The sequence below is a fragment of the Coregonus lavaretus genome, assembly GCF_964263955.1.
Source record: "Coregonus lavaretus genome assembly, chromosome: 37".
NCBI classification, from domain to species: domain Eukaryota; kingdom Metazoa; phylum Chordata; class Actinopteri; order Salmoniformes; family Salmonidae; genus Coregonus; species Coregonus lavaretus.
The window spans coordinates 14,324,389-14,342,770 of record NC_140024.1 but is presented as its reverse complement, the minus strand read 5'-3'; the positions used below and the strand labels follow the sequence as shown (position 1 = coordinate 14,342,770).

General features: G+C 41.8%; 1 protein-coding gene across 1 annotated transcript; it reads right to left on the bottom strand.

Annotated features, from left to right (window-relative positions):
- Positions 1 to 2,912: 2,912 nt before the first annotated feature.
- Positions 2,913 to 16,970, bottom strand: LOC311111785 (SAFB-like transcription modulator). Its single transcript, XM_084154616.1, has 19 exons — positions 16,820 to 16,970; positions 12,800 to 12,893; positions 12,388 to 12,716; positions 12,147 to 12,174; positions 10,537 to 11,026; positions 9,888 to 9,931; positions 9,378 to 9,490; positions 9,047 to 9,196; positions 8,575 to 8,699; positions 8,329 to 8,480; positions 8,085 to 8,242; positions 7,858 to 7,997; positions 7,580 to 7,760; positions 7,234 to 7,358; positions 6,680 to 6,856; positions 6,017 to 6,490; positions 5,760 to 5,907; positions 5,478 to 5,638; positions 2,913 to 3,401 (listed from the first exon to the last, which is right to left on the bottom strand). The coding sequence occupies exons 1-19, from the start codon at positions 16,952 to 16,954 to the stop codon at positions 3,299 to 3,301; spliced, it is 3,327 nt and encodes a 1,108-aa protein (XP_084010742.1). The 5' UTR covers positions 16,955 to 16,970; the 3' UTR covers positions 2,913 to 3,298.
- Between the last annotated feature and the right edge of the window lie 1,412 nt (positions 16,971 to 18,382).

Here is an 18,382-nt window from a genome sequence, read left to right as displayed (position 1 = left end):
GTGGTTGGAACCAGAAATCTCAGATTTGGACTCCAGACCAAAGGTCAAATTTCCACCGGTCTAATGTCAATTGCTTGTGTTTCTTGGCCCAAGCAGGTCTCTTCTTATTGGTGTACTTTAGTAGTGGTTTATTTGCAGCAATTCGACCATGAAGGCCTGATTCACACAGTCCCCTCTGAACAGTTGATGTTGAGATGTGTCTGTTACTTGAACTCTGTGAAGCATTTATTTGGGCTGCAATTTCTGAGGCTGGTAACTCTAATGAACTTATCCTCTGCAGCAGAGGTAACTCTGGGTCTTCCATTCCTGTGGTGTTCCTCATGAGAGCCAGTTTCATCGTAGCGCTTGATGGTTTTTGCGACTGCACTTGAAGAAACTTTCAAAGTTCTTGAAATGTTCCGTATTGACTGACCTTCATGTCTTAAAGTAATGATGGACTGTCGTTTCTCTTTGCTATTTGAGCTGTTCTTGCCATAATATGGACTTGGTCTTTTACCAAATAGGACTATCTTCTGTATACCCCCCTTACCTTGTCACAACACAACTGATTGGCTCAAACGCATTAAGGAGGAAAGAAATTCCACAAATTAACTTAAGGCACACCTGTTAATTGAAATGCATTACAGGTGACTACCTCATGAAGCTGGTTGAGAGAATGCCAAGGTGTGCAAAGCTGTCATCAAGGCAAAGGGTGGCTGTTTGAAGAATCTCAAATATAAAATATATTTTGATTTGTATACCACTTTTTTGGTTACTACATGATTCCATATGTGTTATTTCAGTGTTTGTCTTCACTATTATTGTACAAATGTAGAAAATAGTAAAAATAAAGAAAAACCCTTGAATGAGTAGGTGTCCAAACTTTTGACTGGTAGTGTATGTTCATGGATATAATTCTCTCTCAGAAATGGCATAACACGATGGGTTTCTGAGCTTCTTTCAGGCCTACCAAGTCAAAGGAATTCACTATGACTTTACACTAGAATAAGTTTGCCCCTTGTAACGGAATTCAAGGCTCCTTTTAGAAAATGAATTAAGCTGCTGCTGCTGCTTTTATGTTCACAATGACTACCCAAAAAGTAATATATGACTGAAATGACAGGGTTTAAAGAGAAACACCTATGTTGAAGCAAGCGTGTACATCCTGTGTATGGTGTGCTACAGTATGTCCTTTACATTAATGACTAATTTTGTGAAAGTTTGGGGGATAGGCGAAGGACCATGTCCCTTTGAGTGTCAGGGACACAATCCATACTCTGTTGTTTATTTTGTAAAATAACATCCATTTAAAAAGTTACCCGTCACAGTACAGCTAGAATTACTTGTTAATGTGGTCAACCTTCCCAATGGCCTAAACCCCATACATACTGACATTCAAAAGGCAACTAGTAGTGAGTATTATGAACAGAACCTCACATAGGGCCACTATCTAATTAGTTTGAGGTTTTTTGGGGGAGCAACAAGATGTTTCATGTATGCCACACACACTTTTTTATAGTGCATAAGCTTGCTTTTGGAGTAATTTACATTGCATTATTTGCCAGTACCTAGACATTTTGTTTTGTGTTTCAGCTTCAATGTTGTTCCTCAAATTAATTGATAAGGATTTTGTTTGTGGAATGCCTCAAGTGAATATTTGTAAGCCTTGTTATAGTGCTTGTGGGGTAAATACTGTACAAACAGTCTTAACAAGGTAGTCCTTGAACATAGTCATTGTAAATGGTTTTGAACTGTTACATTGATATGCACTACTAAGGCTGCGTTTGGACAGGCATAATTCTGATATTCTTTCCACTAATCACATCTGATTGGTCAAAAGACAAATTAGTGAAAGAAAATGATCAGAATTGGTCTGCCTGTGTAAACGCAACCTAAGAGAAGAGAAAATACCTCATTTTATACAGAATTAGAAATTTTGCTCGAGTGCTATTGTTCTTTGGGTACCTTGTAAAAATGGAATACTGTCAATAATGCCTGGAATTGCTATAACAGTAGCTCTTCAACAGTCAGTTGAATATGAAATACTCATTGTTTCTTTATGGTATGAAAGGGCTGGTTAAATATTTTGACTAAAAGTACATTAAGTACTGTGTAGCCCCTTTCAATGAAAGTTCATGCAACTTGAACTTCAGGTAGCTGTTCCCCCATTTATCTGCTAAGGCCATAATTGTTTTATTGCATTTGCGTAGCTTTTCACACTAATAAAAATGTCACTAATATGCCGCTAAGGTGTACAGTAAATGCCACTGGCTGGTCATCTATAGGAAAACTGAAGGGATTTTAAAAGTTAACAAAACTTGGCTATTTTGACATTCATACTGTATAGATTGGAGAAAATGGTTAATTCCCTAGTAGTTTCATATGGGAAATGTGTAAGAGCAGATATTCTACAGCAAAGATTCTGGAGCACAGAACATGAATGCAATCCCCCATATTGATTGAATATGTTCTGTATAGGTTTCCCTTTGTTCTGTTGAGATTAAATGCAATTGTATTAATCCCAATGTTATTGTGATGCATGTAATGATGAATGAAACAAAGGCATACTAATGACATTTAGCGGAGTATCATTTCAATTATGTTAATATTTTCACTTATGTTTAACCACATGCACAAAGGAACCACCTGTTAAATTGTGAATATGAAAAAGGTAAATCCTCGTGTTGGAAGGTTCAAATGTTTTTCTATATACATATGACCAAATAATGTATGTAGCCTATCACAGTACCGTTGCAAAATGTAGATGGGGTTTCTTCTGAAACAGAATGCCTTAGACAAGGGACATTTAGCCTGATTATTAAAGTACCTGGACAATACATTTAAAAAAACGTGGGTTTTCTTTTCACAACCACTCAATTTGTGTGATGTCTTGTATGTGCACTTCATGAGTCAAATGTAGGCGCGAAGACAAATTAGCAAGATGTATAATTTAATAACCTTCAGAAGCACCAGGAGCATTACTAAAAATGATGGTTAAAGAATACATTGATCTGCTGACATTGTACATGAGTTTCAGTTAGGGGAAGAGCAGTTAACATCAAACTTGTTACAAATAACTAAAGCTGTACAATTCTATCCTAAAGGTAAGTTGAACATTATGTGCACAAGGTTGTTTAAGTCACAGCAGAACTGTTAGGAAACCATACATTGAGGTAATCTATACAAAACAAAACAAGTCTATATCAACCTTAAGGCTAGAAACCAGCCTCTTAAAACAATACTCAACTAAAAGAAATGATGTTTTAAAAAAAAAATGTATTTTTGAAAAATAAGCTTAAACTGATCTGGGGAGAGGCAGTTAGAACCTTCTAGGTGCTCCTTTGAAGGGCTTGAATCCACCAACACTGGACATGGAACTGTTCGTGATCTGCACGATTCTGTTCATTGCAGACGAAGAGTGGCTGGAGAAACAAAAAGAAACATTTCTGCCTAAAACATACTGTAGCATACAGTAAATGAGTAAAGACTCAAACTCATATGGCTTCACTATAATCCCAAAACATATATATATATATTTTTTTTTACATACATTGTACTTTTTATTTACATAATATCACAAATTTTTTATTTGATATACACATTTGGATTCATTGGAATTTTTTACATTTGGTTTCATAGTTGGCTTGGGATAATACCGTATATGGAAATAGCCACGGGAGTTTTTCCATACCGCCAATACCGTTGAATTTAAATATTTGTACCTACTTTAAGTAAATACCTGCAGTCAACTTGTGCAATCAATTAGGAGAACGAAGAACGTGGTCATTTCACCTGTCATAATTTTTCATTATAAAGCTTACCGGTAGTCCCCAGTCACGTGGTGTTTGTTTACAAGCACACAACAACGGGAGACCGGAGCCTTATGAGTCACTCACCGTTGTGCAGCACATGCCAAGTGATCTAGTTAGTTATCGTATACCTATTAACTGTCTAAAATGTGCTAAATGCTCTGTAGTTGTGCATTTGGTTTGCTAATTTAGTAGCTAGTTAGCCATCTAGCTAAGTGGTTAGCTTCATCCAAAATCAAGCTTTGCTTGGTAACAGCAGAGAATCCGTTCATGGATCAAGAGCCTTGCTGTCTAATATTTGTTTTGTGCATGCAGCAAACTGTGAGTAGCATTTTTGAGTTACTTGTATAACTTTATGAGCTGGGATGTCTGTCCTGCAAATACTTTAGGTCAGAGACCGTATAAGATGTTCACAATGTCCTCTTTAGTATTTAGTTAGCGTTCTCTATGGGATATTAAATGTACTTGTTAGCATTGCTAACCTTAGGATTTCAGAGGATCAGTGGGTTTTGAAAATAGTGCACTTGGTGTTCAGTGCCGGTATTACGGAATATCCAGGCTTGGCACAATGTCGGTATGAAAATCTGGATACTGCCCAAGCCTAATTCATTGTGCTCAGACAAGTCCGGTACACATTATATATATATATATATTTATATTAATTTCAGTCACAACTATTACAGATTAAATCCACCACTCGGCTTCTCTCACCCCATCCCACCGATCTCCATAGACCACCCTCTTGATTTCCTTGTGCCATTTATTTTTCAACTGTTCTGTGATGTCTTACACAGATTCTCAAACCTTTCTAAATGGGATATTATCAACAGATGTGATTTAAAAATATATATTTTGTTGTTGATTGATTGACTATTGCTTTCCTGATCGCCCAAAAGTGCTATTTGTAGGGTCCATTTTGGAACAATGTTCTGACCGTTTAGCCACTCCTGAACCTGTGACCAGAAACAGGCTACATAGGAGCAATACCAGAATAAGTGGTCGAATGATTGTCTCTTCGCAGCTAAATCTGCATAGCTGACATGGTTGTATGCCCCATATACATGACATTCTTATTTTGGTGGCAAGAATTTTGTATAATAATTTACATTGAAAAAGTATGTTTTGAGTCAAGCGTTGTTTTGTGTATCTGTTTATAAACCATGTGCCATGGAATCAGCACATCGAAAATCTCTTCCCAAGTATTTTGCAACCTGTATGGCACCGCATTTTGGTCCTCAAATGAAATATTTTTCTATTTATCACAATTATTTTATCTCCAAAGGCCAGACAAACCACTTCCCCTTTTTCTCCCCCTTCCACTTGCCTCCTCCATTTTTGCGGTAATGCACCAATCAGTTGTCTGTAATTTTGGATAGAGCTAACAATTCCATATATTTGTGTTAACTGCACATGTGACATAACTACCTTTCCTATTCATAATTTCATTAACAAATATTTTTTCCCCATAATTTTTATCAATTAGTATATTTCAGTTTAGCCATAATATGTGTTGTAATATTTGTTCTGTCTTTTCTGGAGGATGAAACTGGAATTGCAACCAGCTTTGTATGGCTTGTTTCAGAAAAGGGCGATATTTAGAAAAAGGTTCCAGTTTCAATTAACTGAAAGTGAGAGGTTGTAATCTGGATGAAGAGAAAAGCACACAGTCAATGCAACTGCAGTGAATACCTTGCGTGTGGGGCCATCATGCTGCCACGGCTGTCTCCCATCCTGCGGCTGTCTGGGAAGCCCCCTCCCTGGGATCCAGCCCCACCGTGCCACTCCTTCCTGGGGGCCGGCTGGTCCCGGCCATGCCGCTCCACCACCACCTGGCGGCCAGAGCTGAAATGCTGGGTAGAGAACAGGGGAGATTGTAGTTATGAATTCCCTATCTGAAATGTAACAAAAATAGAGGAAATGGAGGGTATTGCATGTGTAGATTTAGTTATGGGGGATTTGTGAGGTGCTGACCTGGTCTGCCATGACCATGGGTCTTCCTCCATCTCGGCCACTGAAGTTGGATCTTCCCCGGCTGGCTGTGGAGGCTCCTCTGAGGGCAGGCCCCTGGCCATCTCTGCCTGAACGCTCTGGACGCATACCCCCAGTACGTACAGCTCCACTACACACCACAACCACAGAGACAGGATTATTACCACACGGATTACAACAAAAGGCCGTTGTCTACAACCTTAATCAAACAAGCACACTAGGCATCCATCCATTCTCACCGTATGTCCCCCTTAGGTGCACTCATGCCGCCGTCATTCTTCCATCCTGCATGCCCAGTATGAGTAGCATGACCAGCGTGCCCGGTGCCTCTGGGGGAGCGGCCGGTATGAGACATGCCAGGAATGGGTGCTCTGCCCCCGGCTGGGCGCTCGGGCATGGGCACGGCCCGCCGCTCGGTCATGGGCACGGCCCGCCGCTCGGTCATGGGCACGGCTCGCCGCTCGGTCATGGGCACGGCTCGCCGCTCGGTCAAGGGCACGGCTCGCCGCTCGGTCATGGGCACCGCTCGCCGCTCGTCCCTGTCTCGGATCTCTCTGCGGTCTGTGTCACGGATGTCTGCGCGTGGAGTTGGAGGAGGCTCGGCCCTGCGGACAGTCTCAAAGTTCTTGGGGTAGCGCTCAAACCCAGAGCTGTCCCTGCGAGCAGCGGGGCGGGCCTTCTTGGCCTCAGGCTCACTGTTGAAGCGGTTACGTCTGAAAACCCCCCCCACCCAAAATGGATTGTCAGATTCTGTCAAGAGCTGACTGTTACTGGGTGGGAGGATAGACTTGCTAAACTGCTATGTGGGCTGTGTGCAGCTTGCCCTTTGCCAGTTTAGGTCCAGGTTGCTGTATTTGCAAAAAGCACTATATAAATAAGAGGGCTTATCAAAGAGGGCCTACCTCTCAATAGTGTTGGGCTCCGCAGCTGCAGCCTCGGGGAAGCCTCTGCCTCTCTCTCGGGGGCTGAACTCAGTGAAGCGGTTCTGCTGGCGGTTGTAGTCCGAGCCCTGGTTGAGACGGCCCTCAGACTCAGTCTGGATCTTCTTGTTGCCATTCCAGTAGGGATCATCCCTCCGGCTGAAACATTCAATGGAGAATATGTTTTAACTGGGCAACAAGGAAACTGGCATGGAATACCACTTTTTGAGCGTGGTCAGATATGATACCAAAATGTATCTTTCACTTTTCAGTTGATGGTCAAATTGACATATGCTGGTCATGTCTGAGACCAAGCATTCCTGCCTGCTATGGGATGCAGACAGACCAGGATAGTATGAGAGACAAGTATGTGTGCATGGGGGACGACAAAGCAGTACTGCACAAGCTGCTCTAACTTATCCTACAACTTCATGGACATAATGGTGGAAGCTGGTTGTCCACGATCAGAGCCTCAACTACATAGAGCAAAACCCAGACAAACATCCCATCCCCATCCACAGTGTGGCCTTGTGTACCTGTGGTCCACATCACGGCCTCTCTTCAGGTTGTTTCTCTTCTCCTGCTCGTAGCGGAGCTGCTCTTGCTGCCTCCTCAGCTCCTCCCGCTCACGAGCCATACGCTCTGCCTCTTTACGCCGCTCCTGCATCACAGAGATAACGTCGGCATTACATTATCAATCCACTAAATGGTTTGCTCACCATTAGCTGCTCAAAATGCTCCTGAGATCTTTTGAAAGATCATCAGAACGAACAATGAGTAGACAACTCACCTTCCTCCTGTCGTTTTTACAGCAATAAACTAAGGTACAGCCTAGTTGGCTAAACATCCTTAATGATTTGAATCCAAGCACAGCCCAAGTACCTGCTCTATGCGGATCCTTTCTCTCTCCAGCCTTTCCCTCTCCATGCGCTCCCTCTCCAGTTTCTGCCTCTCCATCTCCAGCCTCTGGCGTTCCCGGAGCAGGTTCTCCCTCTCCTCCCGCTCCCGAATCAGACTGATACGCTCACGCTCCCGGCGTTCCCGCTCAGCTATCTCACGCCGCCTGATGGGACAGAAAGTCACAGAAACATTAGTACCCAGCATCCTCACAGTACTACAGAGAACAACAATTACAGTACGAGTTTGTGTTTCAGGCTGACCTGCGAAGCTCCATAGTTCTGCGGACGCGCTCCAGCCGGACCATACGCACACGCAACCTCTGCTCTTTCATCTTATCAAAGGGGAGGATGTCTTTGCTGCCTCCCTTGTTGGGGAAAACGCTCCCTCTATTCATCTCCATCTAGGAAAGACAAGCATGTAGACGTGAACATTGAAAAAAGAAAGTTCCATGATCAAACTTTGTCGGATAGAAAAAACTGCAACAAACCTCTTCGGGAGGCATGAAATATCTGGGTCTCCGCTGCATCATGTTGTTGTTGGTGAAACCCGGCTTGTCAAATCTCCCCCTCCTGAAAGGCGGTCTCACTTTGTTGAGGTCTCCTTTGGCATGATCAATCACCACCATCTTGCCAGGACTCTTGGTCCCTACACAACACAGGACAGAGATTTTAATTTTTACTACCCTACAACACAATACAGAAAAAGGAACCTGAGAGAGGGAGCATTCATACTTCCTCCATGCTTTTTATCATCTTTCTTGGAGGCATCTGGGCCTGAGCTGGATGTTGTGCTTTTAGACTCCTGCTTCTTGGATGAATCCTTGCTGTCTTTGTCTGATGGCTTGTCGGACTTCTTCTCCTCTTTTTTGGAGGATGGCTGGGTTCTTTAGGGGGGAAAAGAGCAGGCACATAAATGAACATTTCCTTCAAATTTCCCCATTCTGAAAAAGACAGATGTTGTATTTCTTCCTCACTTACTTGCTAGTGCTAGTCTTGCTTGTCGACGCAAACGCACTACGTTTGTCACTCGATGATTTGCTGGAGCTGGTTCTGTCATCCGCTTCCTTCTTTGAAGGTTCTTTCTTGAAGGGATCACTTTTAACCTGAAAAGACAACATAAATACTCCGTCACAGTATTTAAAGGCTCCGTCACAATTCTGAAGCAATGTAATTTCAATTAATTGAACAAAAGGACCCTGAACCTTTTTTCTCTCTACAATGAATATTACAGAGCGCATGTTTGCTCAATGGTGCAGAGGAGAATCTCAGCCAATGTTGTTCTGCAGAAAACTCTCAAAATGGAATCTTAGAATCATCAAGAGTTCTGAAGGTTTTATGACGTCACAAAAGATAGATGTCAGAGAAAAGATTCTGAACCGTAACATTGTAATCCTGCTCTGAACATTCTAGCTGAACAATGTGCAAAACAACTGTTTCTTTGTCAGCTTACCCTTTCAACAGATATCTGCTGGCCGTGGAGTTCTGTGCGGTCCAGGTGGGAGATGCACCTTCCCACCTCTGCACTGGAAGACATTGTCACCAAGCCATAACATTTGGCTCCAGGACTGCGAGCATTAGTAACCACTTTGGCACTAAAAACCTGTGGAGACAGGAATTTGTTTAGAGGCGGAGCACCTACATGCTGCTTGTAGTGAACCAGTAAATTGTTTCCAATAAGTCAAAGCAAAACCATGACACCCATACAGTAAGAAACATCAAACCATTCAAACCCCAGTACCCCACCACAAACTATTTATGGATGTTTTAAGCTCTAGGCTTACCTTCCCATATTTGCCAAAGAGGTTCTTCAAATCAGCTGCTTTGGTGTTGGAGGACAGGCCGCTCACCCATATGTTTCGAGTGGAGCTGCTTGCACTACTACTGCTGATACTTCCTGAAATAGGGTTGTTTCAAAACATACATGCATGCACTGTAGGGGCTTTTACATGTAAAATGTCTACACATTGTAACAAACATATCTCTAAGAGCCTAATGTTACTTAACGGTAAGCATTACATGTTAAAATGCAGGTGCTTTTGACAAAATGAAATCATTTCAGACACCTTTAAAATGCCAAAGAAATTGACTTTTTAGATACGCAGATTACACCAGTGGTACTAATATTCCAAGATCAATTCTATTTTTTCTGATGCTTGAGAAAATAATGCCATTTTGGCTGTCCAGTCAATACTGCACATTGCTTATATGCACTACATAAAGAGCTATGCTTGACCATCATTGTCTGATCATTAGTAGTGACATCTTGAGAAATGCATCTGTAAAATGCTTACCTTTGTCATCTTTTGTGGCCTTTCCATCTCTGTCCTTTGAAGAACTACAAAGCAGATTTCGCAAACAAATCAAAAGAAACAAGAAATGAGTGCCAGTATATGAAAGCCCCTGCGGAATATGACGTACACCAGGTCAAACAACTTTTTTTGCTTTATGTATTAAAAGAATTTTAAAAAAATCCCCACAGGCAAGGCTTGCATTTGGACAAAACTCCCATAATGGCTTTTTTCATTGCTTTTCCACGGGTGATATGGGTCATGTTCTCAGCCAATTTACTCCCTGGACCAATGAATCTTCAGTATTGCGTTCGACTTCACAACGAACCATTTCATATTTTCTGACAAACTGACATCACAGGGACAACTGCCCTTTTAAAAAGCCCTACATGGAAACTGGAAAAGGCAAACGTGCTGGAAAGGTGAAAGTAACATCTGTTTTCAGCTCCTGGTTAATGACACAAATTACCCAACTTCAGAAAAACAACCAAATGAAAGTAACAAATGGGAGGCTCATTAGGTACATCAACGAACATTTCTCATTAGGGAAAAAAATTAAAAAATTCTTGAGGCTACCCACAATGCTGCGTTCACAGTGAGCTGGAACTTGGTAGTAGTATCTTAAAGAACTGACATAGCTAGAAAGACAAACCTCTTTCCTTGACCTGATGCCCCAGTAGACGAGGGGCCTTTCTTCCCAGAATCCTTGTCTTTGTCTCCCATTTCAGCTTTCTTCGAGGCCTCTCTGCTTTCCTTCTTAGAGGAGTCAACCTTCGTCCCGTCATCCTTCTTACCATCTTTATGGCCTTCCACTTCCATCTTCATGGCATCCTTGGGGCTCGTCTTAGCAGAGGCCTCTGGATCGTCACAGCCCTTGTCTGCCTCTGAATCTGGAAGTTTCACATGTTTACCTGTTTCCAGGAGGTCATCGCCATCAACATCCAGCGTGATCGCATCTTCATTCTGGAGTGTGACGGATATGTTATCGTCCTCGTCTTCTTTAGCGGAGACGGCAACTTCAGTTTCGATCTCCTCCACTTGTTCGGCCTCAGCTTCTGCCTCAATCTCGGCCTCTGGGAGGCCGTCCTCACTGGGTGGAGGTTTAGAATTTTCGCGAGTACCATCATCTGTATCAGTTACATCTGAGGGATTTAATAAGGATAAAACATGGCAAAAAACACAATGTTTAACATTGACATGTCTGTTACTTGACCTAGAAAGTAGAATAGAAAGCAAGTTTAGTATTAGTGGTCATCGAAGGGTTGAAGACCACAGGAACACACAAAACATACATTCCTCATTGGAAAATGGTGGTGCGGTTCAATAATCTTCATGTCATTTTCAACACCAATACTTCTTTTGTGATCCTTACAGTTATGAGTACTGTACAGTGAAGTTACTCTTCAATGCGCCTGTCATTTGGAGCTCCATTCCCGTTCTTCAGTTTGAATAGAGGGCATTTGTTCAAATGAAAGGAAAAGAGCATCTGTCCAACTTCTTCCGTAACCAAAACACATCTGTGCACAAAGCCATGGAGTTCAAATTCAGTCTCATTTTCTGGCCGTTCTACTGCCCAGGGCTCTCTCATGTCTTCTTTCCCTCGTAAAAATGTCTTATTAAGTGACTTGGGATGGTTGGACAAAAAAAATAGATGTCATCTTTAATCGTCCTTGTGACTGTAGTGACTGGCTCAAGTCCTTAGCAAATGTGTCCTCTAGTCTGAACATCATGTCCTGGTTGGTCAGTGATGATTTCTTCTCTCTGTCTGAGACATCTGTACTGCAGTTGGGGTGCTACAGGAGGATGGGCCCCGATGGGCAGAAGTCCCCCATGGTCTCCTCAGCACACACTCTCCCTCTCACTCAGCTTCCTTCTTCAGTGCATACCTTTCCCTCACCTTGAAGAAGCCTGTTGATTCCAGAGCTTTTTATCTTCAGGGAATGTACCATGCCGTCTGTATGGTTGATGGAGCCCTCTTGCATCTCAGGCCTGGAAGGGTAGGTAACACCCCACCCTCAAAAAATACTGTGACAAAAAGCAGCAAGAGTCCTCCACAAACAGGATGTCCCTTCTATGTTTTATTCATGAACTATGAGTCCTGAATAGGTGGCTGGCTGAGTGTCTAGCCAGCAGACAAAATAAATGGAAGGCATAAAGGAGAGAGGGGACATAGCAGATTCTTACCTTCACACAAAGGGGGCTACCTGCAAACCCCCCCCCCAAAAAAGTCATCAATTCAATAGGGTGTGTGCACAAACATACCTTTTTCAACGTCATCCTCGTCTCCCTCCTGAAAAAGAGACCAACGAGAAAAGTAAATACAAATATAAAGATAGTTTCAGTCTAATGCCTTACTAAAACCGGGTTAACCGATCTGAATACCAACATTTAATTTTTAAAACAATATCTGATCATGTTATGGTAACCTAATGATCTCTAGTCTACTGTGAGAGTGGGGTATACACAAACCTAACACAAACGTAAACGTATTCATGTGACTCACCTTGGAAAGAGATTGGTCTTCCTTGGAAAAAGCTTCATCTTTCTTAGTAGCAGATTCCTCTTCCTTGGTGGTAGCGTCCTCTGCCTTGGTAGGAGATTCTTCTTCCTTGGTAGGAGATTCATCTTCCTTGGTAGGAGATTCATCTTCCTTGGTAGGAGATTCATCTTCCTTGGTAGGAGATTCATCTTCCTTGGTAGGAGATTCATCTTCCTTTGAGAAGGACTCATCTTCCTTTGAGAAGGACTCATCTTCCTTTGAGAAGGACTCATCTTCCTTGGAGAAGGACTCATCTTCCATTGGATTGTCAGTGTCAGAGTCCACTTTCTTTCCTAAATAAGTAATGGTGTCATATCATCCAAACTGGAAACAGAAATATTGAACAGTAATTTAAATATTAGGAATGTCAAATTACCTTTGGTTTTTGCATTTGCATTTTTTCTAGTAGGCGTGTCTGCTGGGAGTGGAATTTCAATGGTCTCTGGATCTCCACCTTCCTCCTCAATGGCCTGAGAAAGTAAAAAATATAAATAAATCACTTGATTGTAGTTAGTCATTTATCTGACTTTCATTTAGCTGCATGTCCAGACCTATTTAGTCTCACAATGAAGTGTTTTACCATTTTATTTTCAGGACAACCAGGGCTACAAGTAGAACACAAAACAAATTGACATAAAACCGTTGCATTCATAAGCTTTACTGACAAATATTATTTTTTTAATGGTCCGCCAAAGCATAAACCTGATTAAAATAAATGTATATGAATGCTGTAAGTACAGAAATTGTTTGCTCAATGGGAAATGAATATCCAACTAGTCAGTGACAACTGTGTGGAGTTTGTGACAATAACTATGTGAGCTTATTACAGTATTATTGACACCATGTCACTATGATATTCTAGGTAGGTACCCCTTACCTTTAACGACTCGTGTAGCTTGTGAGTGTCATAGTGCAAAACATGTTACATGTGCGTGTTCGTGAGAGTCTCACCTTTTTATAGATAATAGTTTGTAGCTCAAACCATTCGGACTCTACAGACGTTTTTGTAAAAAGACCCCTTCGGGATCCACCCATGTCTCAAACACCGCTCTACCTCCAATGTAAATCACTCACGTCCCAAGGATCCCGGATAGCACTAACCTTCCTGCCATGGACAGGTCGGAAGTCTACATCGGCTCAATACATTGGAGCTGCCGAAGAGGTATTGTTTAGGCCTACATACCGGGTTGTCACTAGTTACTACAGGCACAAAGTCATAAGCCCCGCCCATTTCTACAATTTAACTTCTTAAAATCGTATTTAAAACCTAGCAGCTAACCCTAACGACACTGCTAACCTTATGCCTAACCCTAAATCAGTGGTGGTCGGTGCCGTTTAAGGTGAGGGAGGACATTTTTTTAAATGAGCAAGGCCTTATTTCTATTACAGCATATTTGATGACTGTCATTCATATTCCATTCACCCAGCTCAATGTAACATCGATAGGTTTAGGCTACTACATGATACTTGAATTGTCCCTATATCCATCATGAGGTTGCTACAACCTAGCCTATGAATGAAAGTTTTCAACGTAGGTGCACAGGATCAGTGAAAATTGAGTAATCAAAATGACAGACAGTGAAACATTCAACACCGCCTTGCACGCTCTTGCCTGCATCTAGCTGATCTAGGGTGTAATCATTAGTCCAACAGTTACAAACAAGAGTTTCTATTCAGGTATGTTTCGTTTGTTTCTGTTTAAGAAAAGTTTTTTCAATAGAATCGGAGGAATGAATACAGCCACATACAAACAGCATGATCACATAATTCCTTCTCGCAGCTTCATGCTCTCCTCCCCTCACCTTCGCTTGTGGACTTCAGTGTATAACAAATCAGCTGTCTGTGACCAGGCGAAAAAACCTTTCCAAGCCAAACCTTCATATCATAAACGCTACACACAGCCTACCTCGTTGTCACTGTATTAGCTAACGTCATAGTCTACATAGCTACTAGAACTAACGCATTAGTAAACCCACTACAATCATGCAGTACAGCCAGCAAGCAGTTACACCGGCGGACCTCGGTGGTAATAAATTAATAAAACCTAAAGTTGACCTTGACTTGGAAGCAGGACCTAAAATTAACACCCGCCAAATGCAAGTAGATTTTGGCGGGTAAGATGTCTATTTCACCAGCCACGTTGGCGGGTGGTCTGGGCTCCAAAGTGCAAGCATTTCACTCGCATTTTAAAATAAAAATAGTCAAGTAAAATAAATGCTGCATTAGCTGTTTTTAAAACATTTCTGCTGTTTAGTTTCATAGCTGGTAAATTAAATCACACAAAGTCAAAGAACTACGAATCAAAAATAGCCTATTCCACCTCACGCTGCATCACTGCCTGGCTGGGGGCTGTGAAAGATTACTTTTTTTAGAAGCGCTGCACACAGACATAAAAATGGGTCTAAATTATTTGAAACGAAAGTCTACTGAAGTGGGACTTTGTCCTTGTGTTCCTTGGCCATTTCCATTGTTTCGTTCACAAGCTAGGTTGTTTTTCTATGTTTGAGTTTCAACTGATGGAGTAGACAACGCTTCTACTAGTCAGACTCAATCTCACAGGCACAAACATGACGAGTCACGTTACCACGGTAACATCCCGCCCTTAACATTTGTCTCATCTGTGATATTTTTGTTCAAAAATGAAATTAAACAATATAACACTACTTCTTACTAGTAATACATTTATTGTTTTAGAAACATTACAAAGCATGCTCATCTGTTTTGTGTTTTGTTTTAGTAGCAAAAATATTTTGGCCGGTAGATTTTTTTGGTGGACCAAAAAATCAATTTGATGCCCTGCTTGGAAGTTTTCTAGTGTTGGATAGCCATAGCCAGCTAGCTAACATAACATCCCTCTCTGAGGCGGGTGTTTGAGTAGGCTAAATCAGCTAGCTGCATTCGCTATCTAAGTTAAAGTGAGAAAAAAACACTACGAAATTTAGCTAGCTCTCTCACTTCCGTCTCCTTAACTTTAAGAAATTAATTTGTTAAAAACTGTTCAACTGTTGTCGCTCTCTCTGAGTCAACTTCTCACCACATGTTATGCACTACAAAGCTAGCTGTAGCTTATGCTTTCAGTACTAGATTCATTCTCTGATCATTTGATTGGATGGACAACATGTCACTTCATGCTGCAAGAGCTCTGATAAGTTGGATGACGTGTAGGTTTATGGAAGGGGGTGAGAACCATGAGCCTCCTAGGTTTTGTATTGAAGTCAATGTACCCAGATGAGGACGGAAACTAGTTGTCCTCCGGCAACACCATAGTGCTACCCTACAGAGTGCTGTTGAAGCTACTGTAGACCATTCCAAAACAATGTGTTTTAATCAATTATTTGGTGACATGTGAATATATTTAGTATAGTTTTATTTTAAAATGATAACTAATGTTTCACTATTTTTATGAAATTCACTTTGGATGGCCCTCCCCTTCCTCCTCTGAGGAACCTCCACTGCTCTAAATTAAGACCAAAAATATCATTTTTGTTTTCATTAATGTTTATGATATATACCATTTTGTGGTTGTGCTATCTAGTGGAAACCTACATACCGGCTTATTTGGTGAGTAACTAACGTATTTTGACATCATTAAACTTGAGAAGCTGGTGAATGGCAAATTGAATGGCTGCTTCCTGGGTTTAAAGGAGATTTGCCATATCAACGTCGCCTGTAAAACCAGATTATAGTTAATTATATGTAAACAAATACATAATAATACTTTAGTTTATTTAGTAAATATTTTCTTAACTCTTATTTTTCTTAAAACTGAATTGTTGGTTAAGGCCTTCCTTGTAAGTAAGCATTTCACGGTAAGGTCTACACCTGTTTTATTCGGCGCATGTGACAAATCAAATTAGATTTTTGATTTGAATTATAAACGTTAGTTAACTCTGATCAAGGTATTTCGAAATTAGTTAGCTAGTTAACGTTGGGGTGTCCGTGGGCCTAAAGTAACCTAGTTTTCTAAAGGAGACATGTAAGCAGCGAGTTAGCTGTGTACATCCTGAATGCGATCGATGTCATGGCCAGCTAGCTTGCAACGCCCCCACATCGGCTGCATCGATGCAGGATTGTGGGCTACCTTGTCAACCTGACGCTACAAAGCCAGGCCGCGTGCACGCAGTACCGCAATTGGAAAACAAGTCAGCAGCCAACGGTAACGTTAGCTAGCAGGCTTACGGTCTTAGTTGGCAACTACGAAAATAGCAAGCTGTACATAGATACATATTAATTCCATAACAAGTTGAATAGCAAACCAGTAGCTAAACTATCTATCTGGCAGCCGTTGGGGACGGCCTCAATCAATCAAATTCGTACCACAACTGTTTGGTAGCTAACATTAGCTAGCGGTCGTCAGCTTTGAGTTCGCCATGTAAAAATAAATTAAGCTCGTTACCTGTTTCAGTCTGGCAATTAGAACATTCTTCACACCAGCGACATCTAAATTCCTTCGCTTGAGTTCAGATTTGAGATCTATAACTCGTAAATCTGTTATTCTCTTTGACTCCATTGAAATGGCACCCGACGCCATTTTACCTCGATGCCTGGATGTGTTGTTGTGAACTTGTGTGTGCAGAAGGGAAGCACGCATGCTCACGCAATGCCCCAAAAGTTATTCTTCTTAAGATTTGTATTGGCGGATCGCAGCCAACTGAAAGATGCATACACTGCCACCTACTGTACTGGAGTGTGAGGCTGGTCACCGCCTGCTTATTCATCTTTCTTCTTCTTCTATGATATCTTGGCGGTCCGCAAACTAACGTTTAAAGTGCATGCTGCCACCTTATTCGTCTATTGCTCTTATCTAGCCCTTTGTTTCCACCTACTGTTCTGGAGTGTGAATTCATTACACTTTGTGACACAAAAGGGAAGAAAAATCGCACTACAAACTAACCCTACACCCATTAAAAACGTACCACTATTCCACTACTTTGCCCTATCTGATCCTACACCAGGCTGGCAGCCTGGGAGGACTGGACACTATCGTTCAACACACCTTGTAACTCCTCTGCAACAAAGTCTTGTACACCCAAGTACTTCTCTGCAGCTGCCACCCCAACATTTATTTTCTGTGATTTACGTTCCATTTCTGCAGTACAGTTTATGTTCCTTTTGATGGCGTAGAAGGCCCTTCTTACTTTGTCTATTAGATTGTTCACAGCCTTGTGGAAGTTACCTGCGGTGTTGATGTTTAGGCCGAGGTAGGTATAGTATTTTTGTGCTCTAGGGCAACGGTGTCTAGATATAATTTGTATTTGTTGTCCTGGCTACTGGACCTTTTTTGGAGCACCATTATTTTTGTCTTACTGAGATTCACTTTCAGGGCTCAAGTCTGACAAAATCTGTGCAGAAGATTTAGGTGCTACTTTAGGCACTCCTTGGTTGGGGACAGAAGTACCACATCATCTGCAAACAGTATACATTTGATAACCGAGTCCAGTAGGGTGAGGCCAGGTGCTGCAGACTGTTCTAGTGCCCTCGCCAATTCATTGATAAATACACTGTGTGTACAAAACTTTATGAACACCTTCCTAATATTGAGCTGCACTCACTTATGCCCTCAGAACAGCCTCAATTCGTTGGGGCATGGACTCTACAAGGTGTCGAAAGCGTTCTACAGGGATGCTGGCCCATGTTGACTCCAATGCTTCCCACAGTTGTGTCAAGTTGGCTGGATGTCCTTTGGGTGGTGGACCATTCTTGATACACACAGGAAACTGTTGAGCAGGAAATATCCAGCAGCGTTGCAGTTCTTGACACATTCAAACCGGTGTGCCTGTCACCTACTACCATACCCCGTTCAAAGGCACTTAAATATTTTGTCTTGCCCATTCACCCTCTGAATGGCACACATACACAATCTATGTCTCAAGGCTTAAAAATCCTCCTGTAACCTGTCTCCTCCCGTTCATTTACACTGATTGAAGTGGATTTAACAAGTGACATCAATAAGGGATCA